The 15,175-nt window shown below is 25.8% G+C and overlaps 1 protein-coding gene across 4 annotated transcripts in view; it reads right to left on the bottom strand.

The window, feature by feature from the left end:
* Positions 1-240: 240 nt before the first annotated feature.
* Positions 241-15,175, bottom strand: part of LOC126894670 (voltage-dependent T-type calcium channel subunit alpha-1G-like) — an 88,413-nt gene continuing 73,478 nt past the window's right edge. For all 4 annotated transcript variants that reach the window (XM_050665848.1, XM_050665849.1, XM_050665852.1 and 1 more), the window contains 13 exons: positions 14,000-14,223; positions 13,263-13,455; positions 13,044-13,193; positions 12,350-12,511; positions 10,593-10,811; positions 10,294-10,486; positions 10,075-10,226; positions 9,753-9,993; positions 8,019-8,168; positions 7,550-7,842; positions 5,518-5,698; positions 5,287-5,459; positions 241-4,446 (listed from right to left, as the gene is read on the bottom strand). In XM_050665848.1, the coding sequence (XP_050521805.1) occupies positions 4,042-4,446; positions 5,287-5,459; positions 5,518-5,698; positions 7,550-7,842; positions 8,019-8,168; positions 9,753-9,993; positions 10,075-10,226; positions 10,294-10,486; positions 10,593-10,811; positions 12,350-12,511; positions 13,044-13,193; positions 13,263-13,455; positions 14,000-14,223 (2,736 nt within the window). In that variant the 3' untranslated portion in view covers positions 241-4,041. The remainder of the gene's footprint in view (positions 4,447-5,286; positions 5,460-5,517; positions 5,699-7,549; positions 7,843-8,018; positions 8,169-9,752; positions 9,994-10,074; positions 10,227-10,293; positions 10,487-10,592; positions 10,812-12,349; positions 12,512-13,043; positions 13,194-13,262; positions 13,456-13,999; positions 14,224-15,175) is intronic.

Below are 15,175 nucleotides of genomic sequence, written 5' to 3' on the forward strand. Positions count from 1 at the left end.
AAAAGTCGAGTTAATATAGATTAATAAGTCTAAGAAAAGAGTTATAATAAATTATATATAATACTCTTCAATAACTATGTCAAAGTAACAAAATTGATACCGTATTTTTACTTCAATAATAATTATGAAAAATATAAATATTATTCTATTTCATATTATTGGATTACTTAAAATAAGAAGACATTTTAAATTTTCTATATTTACATTTTTTGTTTATTACATAAAACATACAGTGTATATTTAAGTAGTTAATACAACAATAGTATTAATTATGTATATTAATATAAATTAATGAATGTATACATAATTCATTACTTTAATTCACTAAATAGGTAGCAACAAAGAGATATGATGTATTCTATTTATTTACAAATAGAAAATCAAATATTAACTTCAATAAGTGATTGTAACAATAACATTACATTAGTAACGACAAATTTGACTACTTAAGCGCATTAAAGAAACGATTTTGTTTTTGAACGTTTGCCGTCAGACTTAGAAAATAGGCAGTCTTATAGAGAATCACTAAAATTCTATAATCTAGATATAAATGAATGCAATTATACATTTAAAAAAATGTATAAATACTCGAACGATTTTCTAAAAAAAGAAGATGAAGCTCAATATAAAATTGATAATTAATTCTAAAGTTATTACAAACTATTAAGGCGGCAGATATCTAAACTATAAAACTTTATCACAGATAGATACAACAATATAACAATATTACTTGATTATGTATCATAATTGAATAGGCATCAATACAATAAGATTTAAAGTAGTTAGTAAAACAAAATTATTTCGAATAATATAACTTTACTTAGTTATCGGTAAACTGGTCGCAAAACTATTAAATTTAAAATACGTTCAAGTTTCTTGATTAGAAGTTCGACACAATAAATTATATAAAATTTATAAAATGAAAAGTTCGAATTAATTTCACAATATTTACTTAAAAAATTATTTTCAAGCCATTGAAACAACGTAAAATATTTATTCAATAAATTTTCAAAAACTATAAAAAAAAAAATTACATTAATGGTGTTAAAATTAAAGATAAAAACGTGTCCAAATAAAATTTTTCAAAAAATTGAAATAACATGAAAAATATAAAACAATTATCAATTTCTTTAAACAATAATTTTTGATTCTGTAATTTGAAATAATTTTTCTTAAGAATTATTATAACTTAGTTGTTATATAATAAACAATACACATAAATTTAGATTAATAAGTAGTGTTATTTCTACTTCATAGTTATGATGATTTATCAACTTATTTTTATGTTATTCGGTTAGACCATTTTTTTATGGCACTGATAACATGAAAAATATACTAAGTCACAAAACTAAATTTTTTTAGAAAAGAGTAAAATCTATTTTCCATACCATGTGAACTTACGGGAAGCGTCTTTTTGTTTTCCTTGTTATTCTTTTAATATGCATAACTTTTTTTTATTTTTCACAGAGTCATTAGGATTTTAACTTACTATGTTTTCTACAAAAAACGAAAAATTAATTTTTTTGAACTTTTTTCCCGTATCAACGCCTTAAATGTTCTACTGGAAATTAAATAGTAACTGAAGATATTTTGAAACATATTATATAATTATTTAATCTTTGAAACTTAAAAATAGCTTAATTTACAAGATTTTTTTTTTTAGAATAAATGATTTTATTATATGTAAACCCATGAAACATCGTCGAATATCATATAATGTACGTATAAATAATTTTTAATTTTTAATTTATAATGATCTTAATTCATATGATTATCGTGAAATCAGAACGATGTTCTAGAGTAACTTTGTAATTAACGCTATTTTCATTATATAGTAAGTATAAACAGAAGTAGAAAATATAAGTTTTAAGAGAAATGATATTCTAGCTATAAAATATCATAACTTTATAAAGTAAGAATCTAATATCAAGTTTAAAAACTAGGCACTTATACAAAATTCATTACAACAAATTTGGCATAGGGTTAAATAAAATCCATTTAGAATTTTATATATTGACCAAAAAATGTATTTAATTCATACAGTTATAAACTGTCATAATTTACAAAAATGAAACTTTTATTAAAATTGTATTGAAAAAAACTTTTAATAAAATTGTCATTCAATTAAATTTTATTCTATAAACTGACTTAACTTAAACTCTACATAATATTTTTATTATAATATACTCAATAGTTTTTAATAAGGCAAAATGGAGTAAATATAAACTCATTTTTTCTCTTAGATTATTTGGCAGATTTTATTTTAGATCAAAAAGTTCTAATCTTTACACGTGCAGCTAATATATTAAATGCAAGTTCAAAGTAAAAACTTGTGCATTTACCTAAAAAAATGCTTTTACATTTACCCAACTTCACCCTATTAAATTTAATCACTTAATAAAAAAAAAAGTTGATTAATTTCTATAAAATATTATTCATTTCATAAAAAATAAATTTTTTTTGCATAGTATATTGCTTAATCAATATAACATGATTTTAAATTATAAAATGACAAGAGGTCATTATTAAATTAATTTAAACATTACACTTGAAGTTTGATCTTACGGTAACTCATATTTTATTAAAGTCGATTAGTATTTATTTTCCAATCATGTTTTATTCTGGTTACTAGTATTAATACTTTGAATGAAATAAAATAGTAGCTAAAAAAATTTTTATGTCAATCGATCAATTAGAGCAATCGTATACATCATAAACGCCAATAATGTTTTCCCACTGTCAATATTTTCCGATGAGAGAAATTAAATGGAAATAAAAAAATAATAATTTACTTGGAATAAAATTTATTATTTATTCTACCAACTATTTTATTGAACTTTCATGTGTTTTGCATACATTTCAAGTTTATTTACTTAAAGTTTTATTTAAATCAAATAAGGTCTGTGCTAACAAAAAAATAAATAATAATAGTTAAATACCAATTTTTGGAAGCCTAGCTCGTTAAAGTCAATAATGTTCGTATCGTGCTTACCGTAGTATATAATATCTCGACGTCTGATATGAAATGGGCTATAAAAATATGTTTATCGTTTCAATCGTTACCATGGTAAACGTTTTCTGTAATAATATATGTTGAAGTGACAATAGGGAACGTTCAACAAATACCTTCTTTTTTTATAAAAGAATCTTATACAAAGCGTACATTGCATATTTACTAAAATGACAAGAACACATTGTGTAATAGCACCTCCTTATTATTTTTGAAATTAGTATATTTTTGAACTGTTGAGATCTTGAAAAATTATTTTACAGATTTATTTTGATTCAATTGAAAAAAAATTATATTATTATTTTAGTGAATAAATTACAAAATAAACAAACCAAAAATAACCTTTTGTTGCATCGGTTATACGTCAAGAAATAATGGGTTCCATAATGAAAAACGATTGGCATTTCTAAAAGGAAAAGTCGTTTAATACAAAATTCCAAATTAATAACATCCCTAACATTTATCAAATGGTTACCAATAAGAGGGTTTATATTTTAACATTGCGATTTCCTTAGAGACAAACGAAAACTCATCAATAACTCCCTATGTCGTTTTTATAAGTTTTGCGTCTTCATTTTATACCACTATTTTTAATGGTATAAAAAGTATTTTACTGATCTTAGATTGAGCTTCAGTAAGTTTTACTTGTGCAAATGTATTCTTATCGAATTTATATCAAATTTTTAATAACGACTTCATGTACAACAATAAGTAGTTGTTTTTTTATGTTACATAGTAAACCTTAGTAATTCGTATCTATCAAGGGATCATAGAAATTGACTCATAAAAAAAACTATTGTTTCGTTGTATAATTACATTGCATTTAGCCTTATAATTACCTAATCGATACGCACGAATGAGCTACTCGTTTTAGGAATAAGTTAGTGAATATGGGGTGAGTACTTAGCAAAACTCAGCTTTATACCACAGACTCGCTGTACTTGTGGAGGCACATTAAATTAGGGTCGGACCACGCCTATGCTTATGGGTGAGACAAGAATATCGGTCGGTTCGTATCACAAAGTAATTATTTAAGTTTTCCTTTTTACACTAGCTTCGATCCGCACGTCCAATGTATTGACCGGGCTAGCATCGTCTTCAGATCGCCTGCCAGGGAACCTAGACCGCAACAGTGCATCGGATCTCTCCTCGGGTATGGTTAGGGTCACGTACGAACGCGATAGAGGGGGAGGCGCCAGTAACACTGGATTTTGCGGTACTGTTAGCAAGTTGCTTTTCGTTTCCCTGGTACAATATCCGATTGACGCTGGACCACCAGATTCTAAATCCGACATTGACTTGACTTGCTTTGTCGGCCATTCTGAGAATTGTTCTTCCTGAGTCGATAGCGACTCTTTGACGGACAGTTTTTGAGAAATGTTAATTTGATGTGATGATTTTTGTTGAGCGTTTCTAATATTTTCATTTTGAACAGTCTAAAATATTAGAATTTAACATAAAATTATTGAAATAATACTATCTTCATTTTATAATACATATTAAATTTAAATACATATATAAAATATTACTGAAACATTCTAATCAATAAAAACAATGCAAGTATGATTTTTTTCAAATCATATTTTTTCTATTCAAATATTGAAAATATTTGAAGTCTTATTTATAGTTCTATAAAATAATGCCAATAACGGTTAGGAGTTGTTTTAATATAAAACTTTTTTATTTCGTTTTTGTAACAACTATAAATTATAATAATACCAACAATAAAAAAATTATACGCTCAATTTACATTTACAATTATTCTTTTAAAAAATTTTCTTTTAATTAACTTTCGAACAAAAAATTACTTCAGCATGATGTGATTTTTAATTTTGTGGTGGTGGTTTCACTGGCTATTAAATAAAAAATGTAACAAAAATCAGTAAAAGGAAATGTTCAACTCTTTAAGTTATTTGAGTGCATTAACCCATCGATCAATAAGTTTCAGTAAAAAGTATAAAATGTTTACCGGCACTAATGTCACGAAAAATTTTAACTTTCGAACTATTTTTTTATAACTATACAGTTTTATTCGAAAGGGGTTACAAACTTCGCAGTATTGTTGCTCTTTCAATGTTAGAATGAACGAATTTATCAAAATTATCAAAAATGGAACTTGAAATACTAAAAATAACAATTTTCTCTGAGATATTCAATTCACGTTGTTATCAAGATAGCTAAATAAGATTATACTTTTTCAATGACGCTGAATGTCGTTTTGTATATTATTATTATTATTTTTCTATAATAAACATTAATGAGTAGATTTGGCTTACAGAAAACTGACGATTTCTCGCATCGAACTGAGGAATCATAAATGAAGGTAATAGGGTAGGTGGCATAAGAATGTTTGATTCTTGTACAGTTTGACGTCTTTTCTGGGAACGCATTGTAGTTTGTTCTGTTAGTTTACCATTCCAAGAATTGAAAGAAAACCTTCTACCATAACCTGTGATCAAATACAATAAGACAATTAACAGTCTCAAATAACATCACAAAAAGATTACCTTGATATAATGGCGAAGGAGGCAAGCTTTTGAATGTAAAATCAGCGGGTAGTGAAAACTCTTTACAGAGAGGATTTTGGTTCCCATATTCTTGGTCAAGTGCCATTTGCACCAGTTGTTCTTCTTCCTCGGCTGCCATTTCCCTTTCAAGTTCATCTTCCATGTCCATTTCATCTTCCATCTTTTACAAAGAAAATTTTAATTAATAAAATCCATCCACAACATTTGAATTGTCTTCACAACAATGAAAATTTCTTTAATTTCCAAAAATATTTCGTAATGTTTATGTATTTGTTAATAAGGAAATCAATTTATAGTTTTTATTTATTGGAAACTTTAAGTTGAATATAAATATTGATATTATTCATAGTTTTGAAATAACTGTTAATAAGAATTATTTAATGTTTGTGAGTTATAATTAAATATTACGTATCTAATTAAGTATGGATGTTACGTTACATTTTAAAATAAATATATATTTAATAAAGTTATCATTTACTTAATACTATTAAAAAACAGTATTAATTTCAGAATAAAAATTTATACTTTTTGGACTTAATAATAAATTTATTGCATTAATGTACAGACTTAAAAGAAAAATGATTTGGTTAAAAAACTGTACAACATTATGTAGTCAAATAACTTTTTTTTTAAATCCCTTTATAAATTGAAATAATGCAATTCAACTTCGATGCTCTGATGAGAGATATTAGTTTTATCAAGTGTGTTATTTTTTAGGTCCGTGAAAACTTTCAGCTTTCATTGGACCGTGAGACGTTAATGTTTAATACGTCAAAAGAACTCTATTTTAATCTAATTAAACTTATCAGCACCGATAATTTAAAAAAAACGTTCAATTTTAAAATTTTTTAAAAATATCTCAAAATTATGCTATCTTAAAAAAGGGCATTTTCAAAAAATATTTTCTATATATTAAAATTGCTATTATTTATTATTAAAACACTGATCTAAATGAAATTTGAACACAGTAAAAAATGCCTTAAACTTTCTTTGTGAAATTCCAGTAAAAAGCACGAGTATTCAAAAGATTTAAAAGAGACCACCCATGCATGTAATTTTATTTTTTAACTTAATTTTTTAAATGTTTCAAAACGTCTGACAACTTTTAATCCATATCAAAAGCTCTTGAAGTTTACTGAAATATTAAAAAAAACCACCCATCAGTGTTCTGCTATAAGATATTGGCCGTCAAATTAAAAAAATTCGCAATTTTTTAAGAATTAATTTTTTTTTTAATTAGATAAATAATATAACAAATATTTAATATTTAAAATTAAAAAACATAGAAGTTGTGAAATTACAAATATATTAATATTGTGAAATTGAATAGAGATGCAACGAAGCGTTTTTCGTGGTAGTGATTTTAATCACTGTCAAATGTCACCTATACTTGTCCTAACTATGATGCGACCTCACTGTACTCAATTTTTATATTGTAATGTGAAGGACTTTTTTATACTCCTTATACCATAAAAATGTATGTAAAACCATACTTGACATTATTCAGTGTTAAAAATTCTGGAATCTTGCCACTTGTAATTGAGCTTTATAAAATGTTTTCTGTACACAAATTATTGTTGTACTAACTAGGACAGGGCATAAATAAGCAAACTAATAGAAAAGTTTGTGTTTTATAGCTGATAATATCTCTTTTATTACATTTATTTCAATGACGTTACTAATCAATACGTCCCAGTTACGAAAAGAAAATCGAATTTTGTAAAAAGCCTAGGTTATTTTTATATTAATAATGAATTGAAACCAAAGTTCTTTGAACTTATTTTTTCTTCAAGTAAATTTTAACTCAACTGAAATATTTTCCACCCAATGCTGCTTTTTTCCTTTCGATTATTTTTAGATTACGAACAAGTTAACTTTTTATTTTTTCAATTATTACATTGTAGAAAAAAAGAAGAATTTAATCTATAAAATTCTAAAAATATGAGTTTTCATTCGCAAAAAATCATAATATCTGCAATTTGATAATAACGTGAGATAGTAAAAAGTTTACCTGCTTATGTGATTCCTCGAGATGCTTCATCAATACTGCAACCACTACGTTAACCAATACAAATTGAGCCATCAACACAAATATAACAAAGAACATAGGTGCAATTCCTGCGGCTACGCAACAATTTTTTACGCAGTCAGTAGAGTCATCACAATCTTCTCGAAGAGCATCCTTCATTATACCGCTCCAATTGTCCCCGGTGGCAACGCGGAAAAGTGTCAAGAATGCCATTCCAAAATTTCCAAAGTGTGCGTGCTCCCCTAAACCCTGACAAGTGTGCTCTTCACTGCATTCTAAAAATCATAATACTTGAATAATTTTTATTATATACCAGTATTAATTTTCTATTTCGTACGTTTTAAGAATATTTATTCAAAAATTCTATGAACTTAAATACATTTATTTTAAATTATATAAAATAAATAGAAAAATATAATATTTATTTTATAGTATTAAATATAATTCTTACCTAATCTTCCAAATAACTCCACGCCTAAAGCGGCAAATATGAAAAACAACAAGAAGAACAAGAGTCCTAAATTTCCAACTTGAGGCAAAGCTTGCATTACAGTGTCTAATAGAGCTCTGATCCCTTTCGCCATTTTCAGTAGTTTCAAAACTATATAATTCAGAAAAAACCCCATATTAATAAATTAGTATAGTAAAACGAATACTTTTACCAAAGCCGGATTTATACTTTCGGGGTCCAGGGCAAAATTCTTTTGGAACCTTTACAAGTCAGAATAAAAAAAAAATGAGCCCGAAAATGTTAAAACCCGATTCTCTAAAATTTTTGTATAAGTGCAATAAGAGGGCATTAGTCGGCATTCTAGAGGCCCCTAAAACCGTGGAAATCGGGACATGTACCTTTAAAACTTTTCTCAAATCCTGTTATAACTTATTGTTTGATTTTAATCATTAATTTAATACAATTTTAAATTAACGTCATCTACTAAACAATTATTTAAATTACAATAGTATCACAATAGCGTATTAATATAGAATCATAGAACTATGTATAAAATATGAATATATATGTAATTAAATATACAGTAGTTGCGGTAATAAGGTCCAGCCTGTACTATGCCTAATACAAGCTAGATCTCATTACCACACCTATTTCACATGGTTTATTCAGTAATTTGTTGAAATACTTAAAAGTTTGCCGAAACTGTATAATTCAAGGGAGTAAGAATAATATCAAATAAATACCAGTGGATATTTAACCATTAGATAATATAGTGATATTGGTTGGTTTTATTTTTATTGTCGAGCAAGAAGGAGCCTATTCCAATAATATAACGAGTCACAAATCGTTACGTCGTCTGCATTCTTTACGATGCCTTTAAAATGTTTACTGTTTCGTATTAAAATTAAAAAAAAAAAACCTTGGAATAATTTCAAACTGGTACCTTTATTTCTTTATGCAATCACATTCAGTTTCGTGATTTGGAAATATATCACTTTTTGATTAATATTCCTTAGCTCGTGAAATATTAAATGAAAAATTTAAAAAGTAGTTGGCGTTTTAGCTGTTTATAAATAAATTCGTGCGTACTATAAAGACTAAATTATACCGAACACAAAGGCTCAATGTTAATAATATTTAAGAACAAATTATTATAAAAATATAAAACAATGTGCGACTCAATCCCTTGAAAGCCAAATAATAATGTTTACAACAATGCTGCGGTAGTTTGTTCGGCCAAGCGAATGTTTTAGTAGTGCTAATTAGTAGCGCTTTTACCTACATATTTATAGATTATGTATAAAGTCATTTCCTTGGAAAAGGGTTGTAACATTATTCAAAACAACCGGTAAAAAGGACACAGACGCACAAATATTATGTAAAGATTAAACTAGAAAACCATGGTCATATATATTTTGGTATTCAGTGAACACAAATTTATTACAAAATCAGGAAAATTGGTCCACAACGAATCGCATTGAGCTTTAAGTTCTTATTCATTAAAACCTACATTTATATATCTACGGTTTAAAATTATTTTATGTTGTAAATTTAAGAAATTGTATATTATGTTGAATTCTACGGCAATCAATTTATAAAAAACATAACTACGAATTTATATAATTATAAATAGATAAAAATATTATATTAACTCTCATGTGATGACTATTTTCACAAACAATAAAAGGATAAGTTTTGATAAAATTTTCTTCATAAAATAATAAGAATACTAACCTCTAGCTATTCGCATGACTCTCATCACTCGAATGATAGTAGGGTTTATTGGTATTATTTTCGATTCTAATTCTTCCAACGTGATTCCTACTATAGATAATATGACAATACCAATGTCTAACAGATTCCATCTGTCTTTTACGTAAAGTTGCATTCCGAGAGCTAACATTTTCATTACACATTCTAATATGAACACGGCAGTAAAAAAATAATTGAATATTTTTAATGCATATGTCAGAGCCTAATATGTATTTGAAAGAAAATTATTAATTATAATGAAATGAAATATACTAATGTTCATAAATTATTCAACAAAGTTTACTTTAGGCATCATGTAGAATTCTAAAGCCATAGTGACCACGTTTAAACCAATAACAGCAGCAATGGCTAAATCGAAATATTTTGAAGTTACAACACTGTGAACTAATAACCGAGCACTACTATAATCTCGGTAGTATGGAGGTTCGTGCATTTCTAAAATAATAAATTTTATACTTTAAATAGAGTATTTCAAATTTTTATTGAGAATCAATTATCGTACTTCTTCTTTTCTTTTCCATTTGTTTCGCTCGTTTTGCCAATCGACGAACTCTTTCTTCTTTCTCTTGCTCTTCACGACATCGATGAAAATTTTCCACAACTACTCCAACAAACATATTAAGAACGAAAAAACCAACCAAAAGTATAAAGGATATGAAATACAATAAACGCCATTCGGAGTAATTTTCGATGGGCTGAAAGTTTAAAAATATACTTAATTGATTTTTCTGATATGTTGTCAATATGACGTTGAAAACTAAACAATATTTCATATTGTTTACTATAAACATTATATCTTACTTGTTGATCAACACCGACTGCATCCAAGCCAGTGTACATTATGTTTACCCATCCATCTCTGGATGACAAAACAAACAGTGCCATTAGAGCCTTGCCGAGGTCATCGAAATTATATTTTTGATTGATCCAAACGTTTTTTTTGTCGGCTAAACATTCAGTTTTGTCACGTACGTGTTTAACGTTTGGACCTTCACAATGATAAAATGTCCCTTTGAAAAGCTAAATGGATAAATATAATTAAATTACTATGACCATAATATAATAAGGCAATGACCTATATTTGAATTTATGTAACAAATTGCAATAATAACTATTATAATCATTAATTTAGAGTAATTAAGTATTTCATTGTTATTCAAATAATTAGTGAAAATAACAAATATAATACATGTTTAACGAAAATAACGCACCTGAGATACAGGAAAAATTTAAAATATTAATGAGTTGGTAAAAGTACAAGTAATAAAAAAACAACATTTTAAAATAAATAACTAAAAATAAAATTGTATAACTTCTAAATCTGGTGTTTAAAAATATAAGGAAATTAAAATGTAACGAGAGTAAAAAACGATTCGTCACAAATTTATCATACATGAGCTATGCTTTAAAAAACATGTTGCAAATGTGTGGTAAAAGCAAAAGTGGTGTAATTTAATTTTTATAGTATTTCAGTAGAGTCGTTAGAAATATCTTAATTCCATAAGGATTAATATAAATGTAGATTAAAAAATAAAATAATATCGCCATATAATAATTTTATTGCTATCGTTGATAGTAAAGATAGAGTTAAGTTTGAAATTTTTATTTTGAGGTCAAACTTATTTTATTCAAATTGATTTGCATCACTTTCGCTCTTACGCCTCCCAAAAAACTAAGATTAAATTAATGATTTCTACGCATTTCAATTAGTAAAAATGGAATACTCAATTTTTTTTTTAAGTAAAAATATGTAAACTAACTTAAATGTCAATTCACGTCAGTCTAAAAGAAAGTTAATTGTATATCAACATAATTAAAAATACCATAGAATTATTGTGCAATGACTTTTTAAATCATAAAACGTAAAACTTTTTTTATGCAACTTTTGATTTGATTTTTTTCTTAGAAGCAAAGAAAAAGAGGAAAAAAATAAAACATTTATTACAAGAGAAATAGTACAAGCTTAAACCTCAATAAAAATTCTTTTATTTCATACCATAGTTACATGTTAGTGATTATAGTAATTTTAAATATTTAAAAAGCAACATTTAGTGTAGTGAAACATAGATAAAGTTTTCATATAGTAAAACAATTTTCATAAAATTTAAATGGAAATCCTTGGAGAACCAAAAAAAAAAATCCATTAAAACTCTAAATATGTTTTACGTTCAAAATAGTTTAATTTATGAAATGTCATGCATAATTTAATTATTTTATAACATTCATAGCTGTTATTTAAATTGCTTTATAAACTTTGTGTAATTAAGAAAGTAACTTTTTCTCATTTAAGCAATATAATGCAAAAATAAAGAAGTGATTACAACTTTTAGGTTACTTTAATGTATTTGTGATTTGAATTCTGTTTAGCTTTGTATTAATTTAAAAAAATGAAACTTTTGTTACTTTTAACTAATTGAAATACTTATTACCTAATGACGGTAAAAAAAAAAACCATAATATCCGATAATTTTTTTTTTGAATATTTAAAACATGTGTTAAATATTTCAGTATAAATAATAAATATTTTATTTTACAAAAAATCTGAGTAAAATACTTACTTGAACACCTAAAATTCCAAATATGATAAAAAAAGTGCAACATATTAATACAATGTTGCCAATCGGTCTTAGTGAGGATAATAATGTTTGAACAACTAATTTTAAGCCTGGTGCCCTGTTAATGACTCTTAATGGACGTAGAGATCTCAATAATCTAAACACCTGTAAAATGTATTGATTTGATTTACATAAAAAGATGAATTATTTATTTTTTTTTGTAACTTTTTAAAAATAATCAATTAGAATAAAAAATAATAAATAATGTTTGTTATTAAACCACATTTTTTACGAAAACAATTTCAGTACATACGTATAATCAAAACTATATAGTTCATTATTATTTTTTAATTATAAATATTCGTTACTATAATAAAAAAGATAATTAAAGAAAAACTGGAATTAAAATAAAAAGTAAAAATAATTTGCATTTTAAAAAATCGATGACATCATTTTTATAGTGAAAAGTTAAAAATAAATATATTGAATAATATTTTGTATTTTGCAATAAGTAATTATTAATGTTATTTTGATGGGAATGAATTTATTTGTTCTATACTGTGTTGTTTTATAAACAAGTAAACATTAACGTATTTTTAGTATTTTGTTTTTGTCTTAATGATAAACTAGTTTGCGTAAACTTTATTTAGCTAATAATAAATCTATCATTTAATTTTCACGAATATGAAATAATTACCCTTAAAATTCCAAATATTTTTGGACTACTTTCAGAGATCAATGACATAAGTAAATCTATTATTGACACAACAACCAAAAAGCCATCCATTATGTTCCAACCCGATTTAAAGTAGGGTTCTTTTCCGTAGAACATTCCAGCAGCTACGACCTGAATTAGTAGTAAGAAACGGGATATTTTATTGAGGTTGCACTATCAGATGACATGACATGAGCTTACTTTTACAAACATTTCTAGCGCAAAAACTACAGTAAATATATAATTAGCTGTGGCTAAAAAAATCCTCTCGTTACTGTCTGGTGGAATATTTGGTCTTTCCATTGCTAATGTTATACAGTTCAATGCTATAAACATTAATACAGCGTTGTCGAACCACTTTTGTTTTATAAATTTTGCGCAGGATAATCTAAAACTTTATATGAAAATCTCCGTTAGTTCAGGAATAATTATACTAATAATATCACTACAAATCTCAATTCCATATTCATTGTTTACTATTTTTGGTTAAAGTAAAACATTCTAATACTAATTCATCTTTTATAATATAAAGACACCTCACTATCAAGAGTGACAAGCAAGTCTAAATTTTCATGTGTAATATAGCAAAATATTTAAAAAACTTAAATGTTTTTATTAAAAATTTTTTGATTGTGTTATATAATATGTATTGCATTTAGAATTATATTTTATTAGAAATATAATTTATCATGATGGCCATTCCTAAATAATATAACGAATAGGAAGGAAAAGACGCAACAAGAAAATTATTAGGATATATCACATTTTAAATTTCTGAAAGAGTTTCATATCAATGCTAAAACTCCATCCGTAAAAAGTTATTCGCGAAATAGAAACAGGTTGTTGAAATCCCAGAGAATTGTTTTTATTATTATTATTGTAAAATTTCTAGTCAGAATCTCGCATGAAAACTATAAGTAATGCTGATTTTTACTTACGGGTGATCAGGTGGAAAAATGTACAATGAGTACTCCACTTTATCTTTGAGCCATCCTTTTTCTTGAAAGAAGTAAAACACCTTTCGAGAATTGGCTTTGGTGTCAGCTGTATCACAATCGCAACACGGATCAGACGATTTATCATCGGATCTTACACAAGCTTCCGAATTGCAAGGTTGGCAGCAGTCATAAGGGCAACTGCTCAATACGTTATTTACAACGTTCTGTAAATTGACACATACAAATAAATTATAACAGTAGCGTACTGTATTAATAATTAAATACATAAATTAAAAATTTATTTCAACCTTTACTTTATTCGTTGTTTTTCTCGATATTCCACAATAATATATTTATGCAATTTTATATAAAAAAATTAAAATATATATAAAAGTTAATAATTACAAACTTTTTAAAGTTTATACTTCATAATTTTAGATAAACAATAGTTTTTTATTAAATCCTTTTAATAATTATTAACAGGATTATAATTATATTATTCAGATTTTTAATTTTTTTTTATATTGATAAGATGAAAAAATAAACAGCACAGGGGGGTCGCGGCACAGTGGTGACGTGGCATAGTTGGGTCAAGTATAATGATATCTGACAGTGATTAAAATCACTATCATAAAAAACGCATCGATGCAAATCTGTAGATAGTGTTTAATTTTAAAAAAATTGGTGGATTATTCAAAAAGCTACATGATCTCCTATTTCCATATTTAAATCCTGATTACAAGTTTTATGATTTATAAGTGTAATATAAGAATATATATGGTGTTATTTTAAAAAAAAAGTATGACGAAAGAATGAGGGATATAAATATTATTTTTCATAAAAAAATTGTATTGATCCATACAGTTTTCAATAAGTTATAGCATTATAAAGTTAAAAATATAAAATCGAGAATTTTTACACAAAAATAACATTCAGTAGCCATTATCACCGTGAAGACAAAATAAAGTCCGAAATTTTTTTTTCCATAGTTAAGTATATTACATTATCTTTGATTTAATATATATATAAGTGTCAGAGTTTCCAGAACACTTTTAAAATTTAAGTTGAAAAAGTTAATTTTTTGTGAAAAATTTGTCATATTGAATCCCCCCCTGTGGGCAGGTAAAGGGTCAGATTTATAGAAATCTTTTTCTTATTCTTAAACATTGGAAAATA

The sequence above is a fragment of the Daktulosphaira vitifoliae genome, unplaced genomic scaffold, assembly GCF_025091365.1.
Source record: "Daktulosphaira vitifoliae isolate Bord-2020 unplaced genomic scaffold, ASM2509136v1 Scaffold_1, whole genome shotgun sequence".
NCBI classification, from domain to species: Eukaryota; Metazoa; Arthropoda; class Insecta; order Hemiptera; family Phylloxeridae; genus Daktulosphaira; species Daktulosphaira vitifoliae.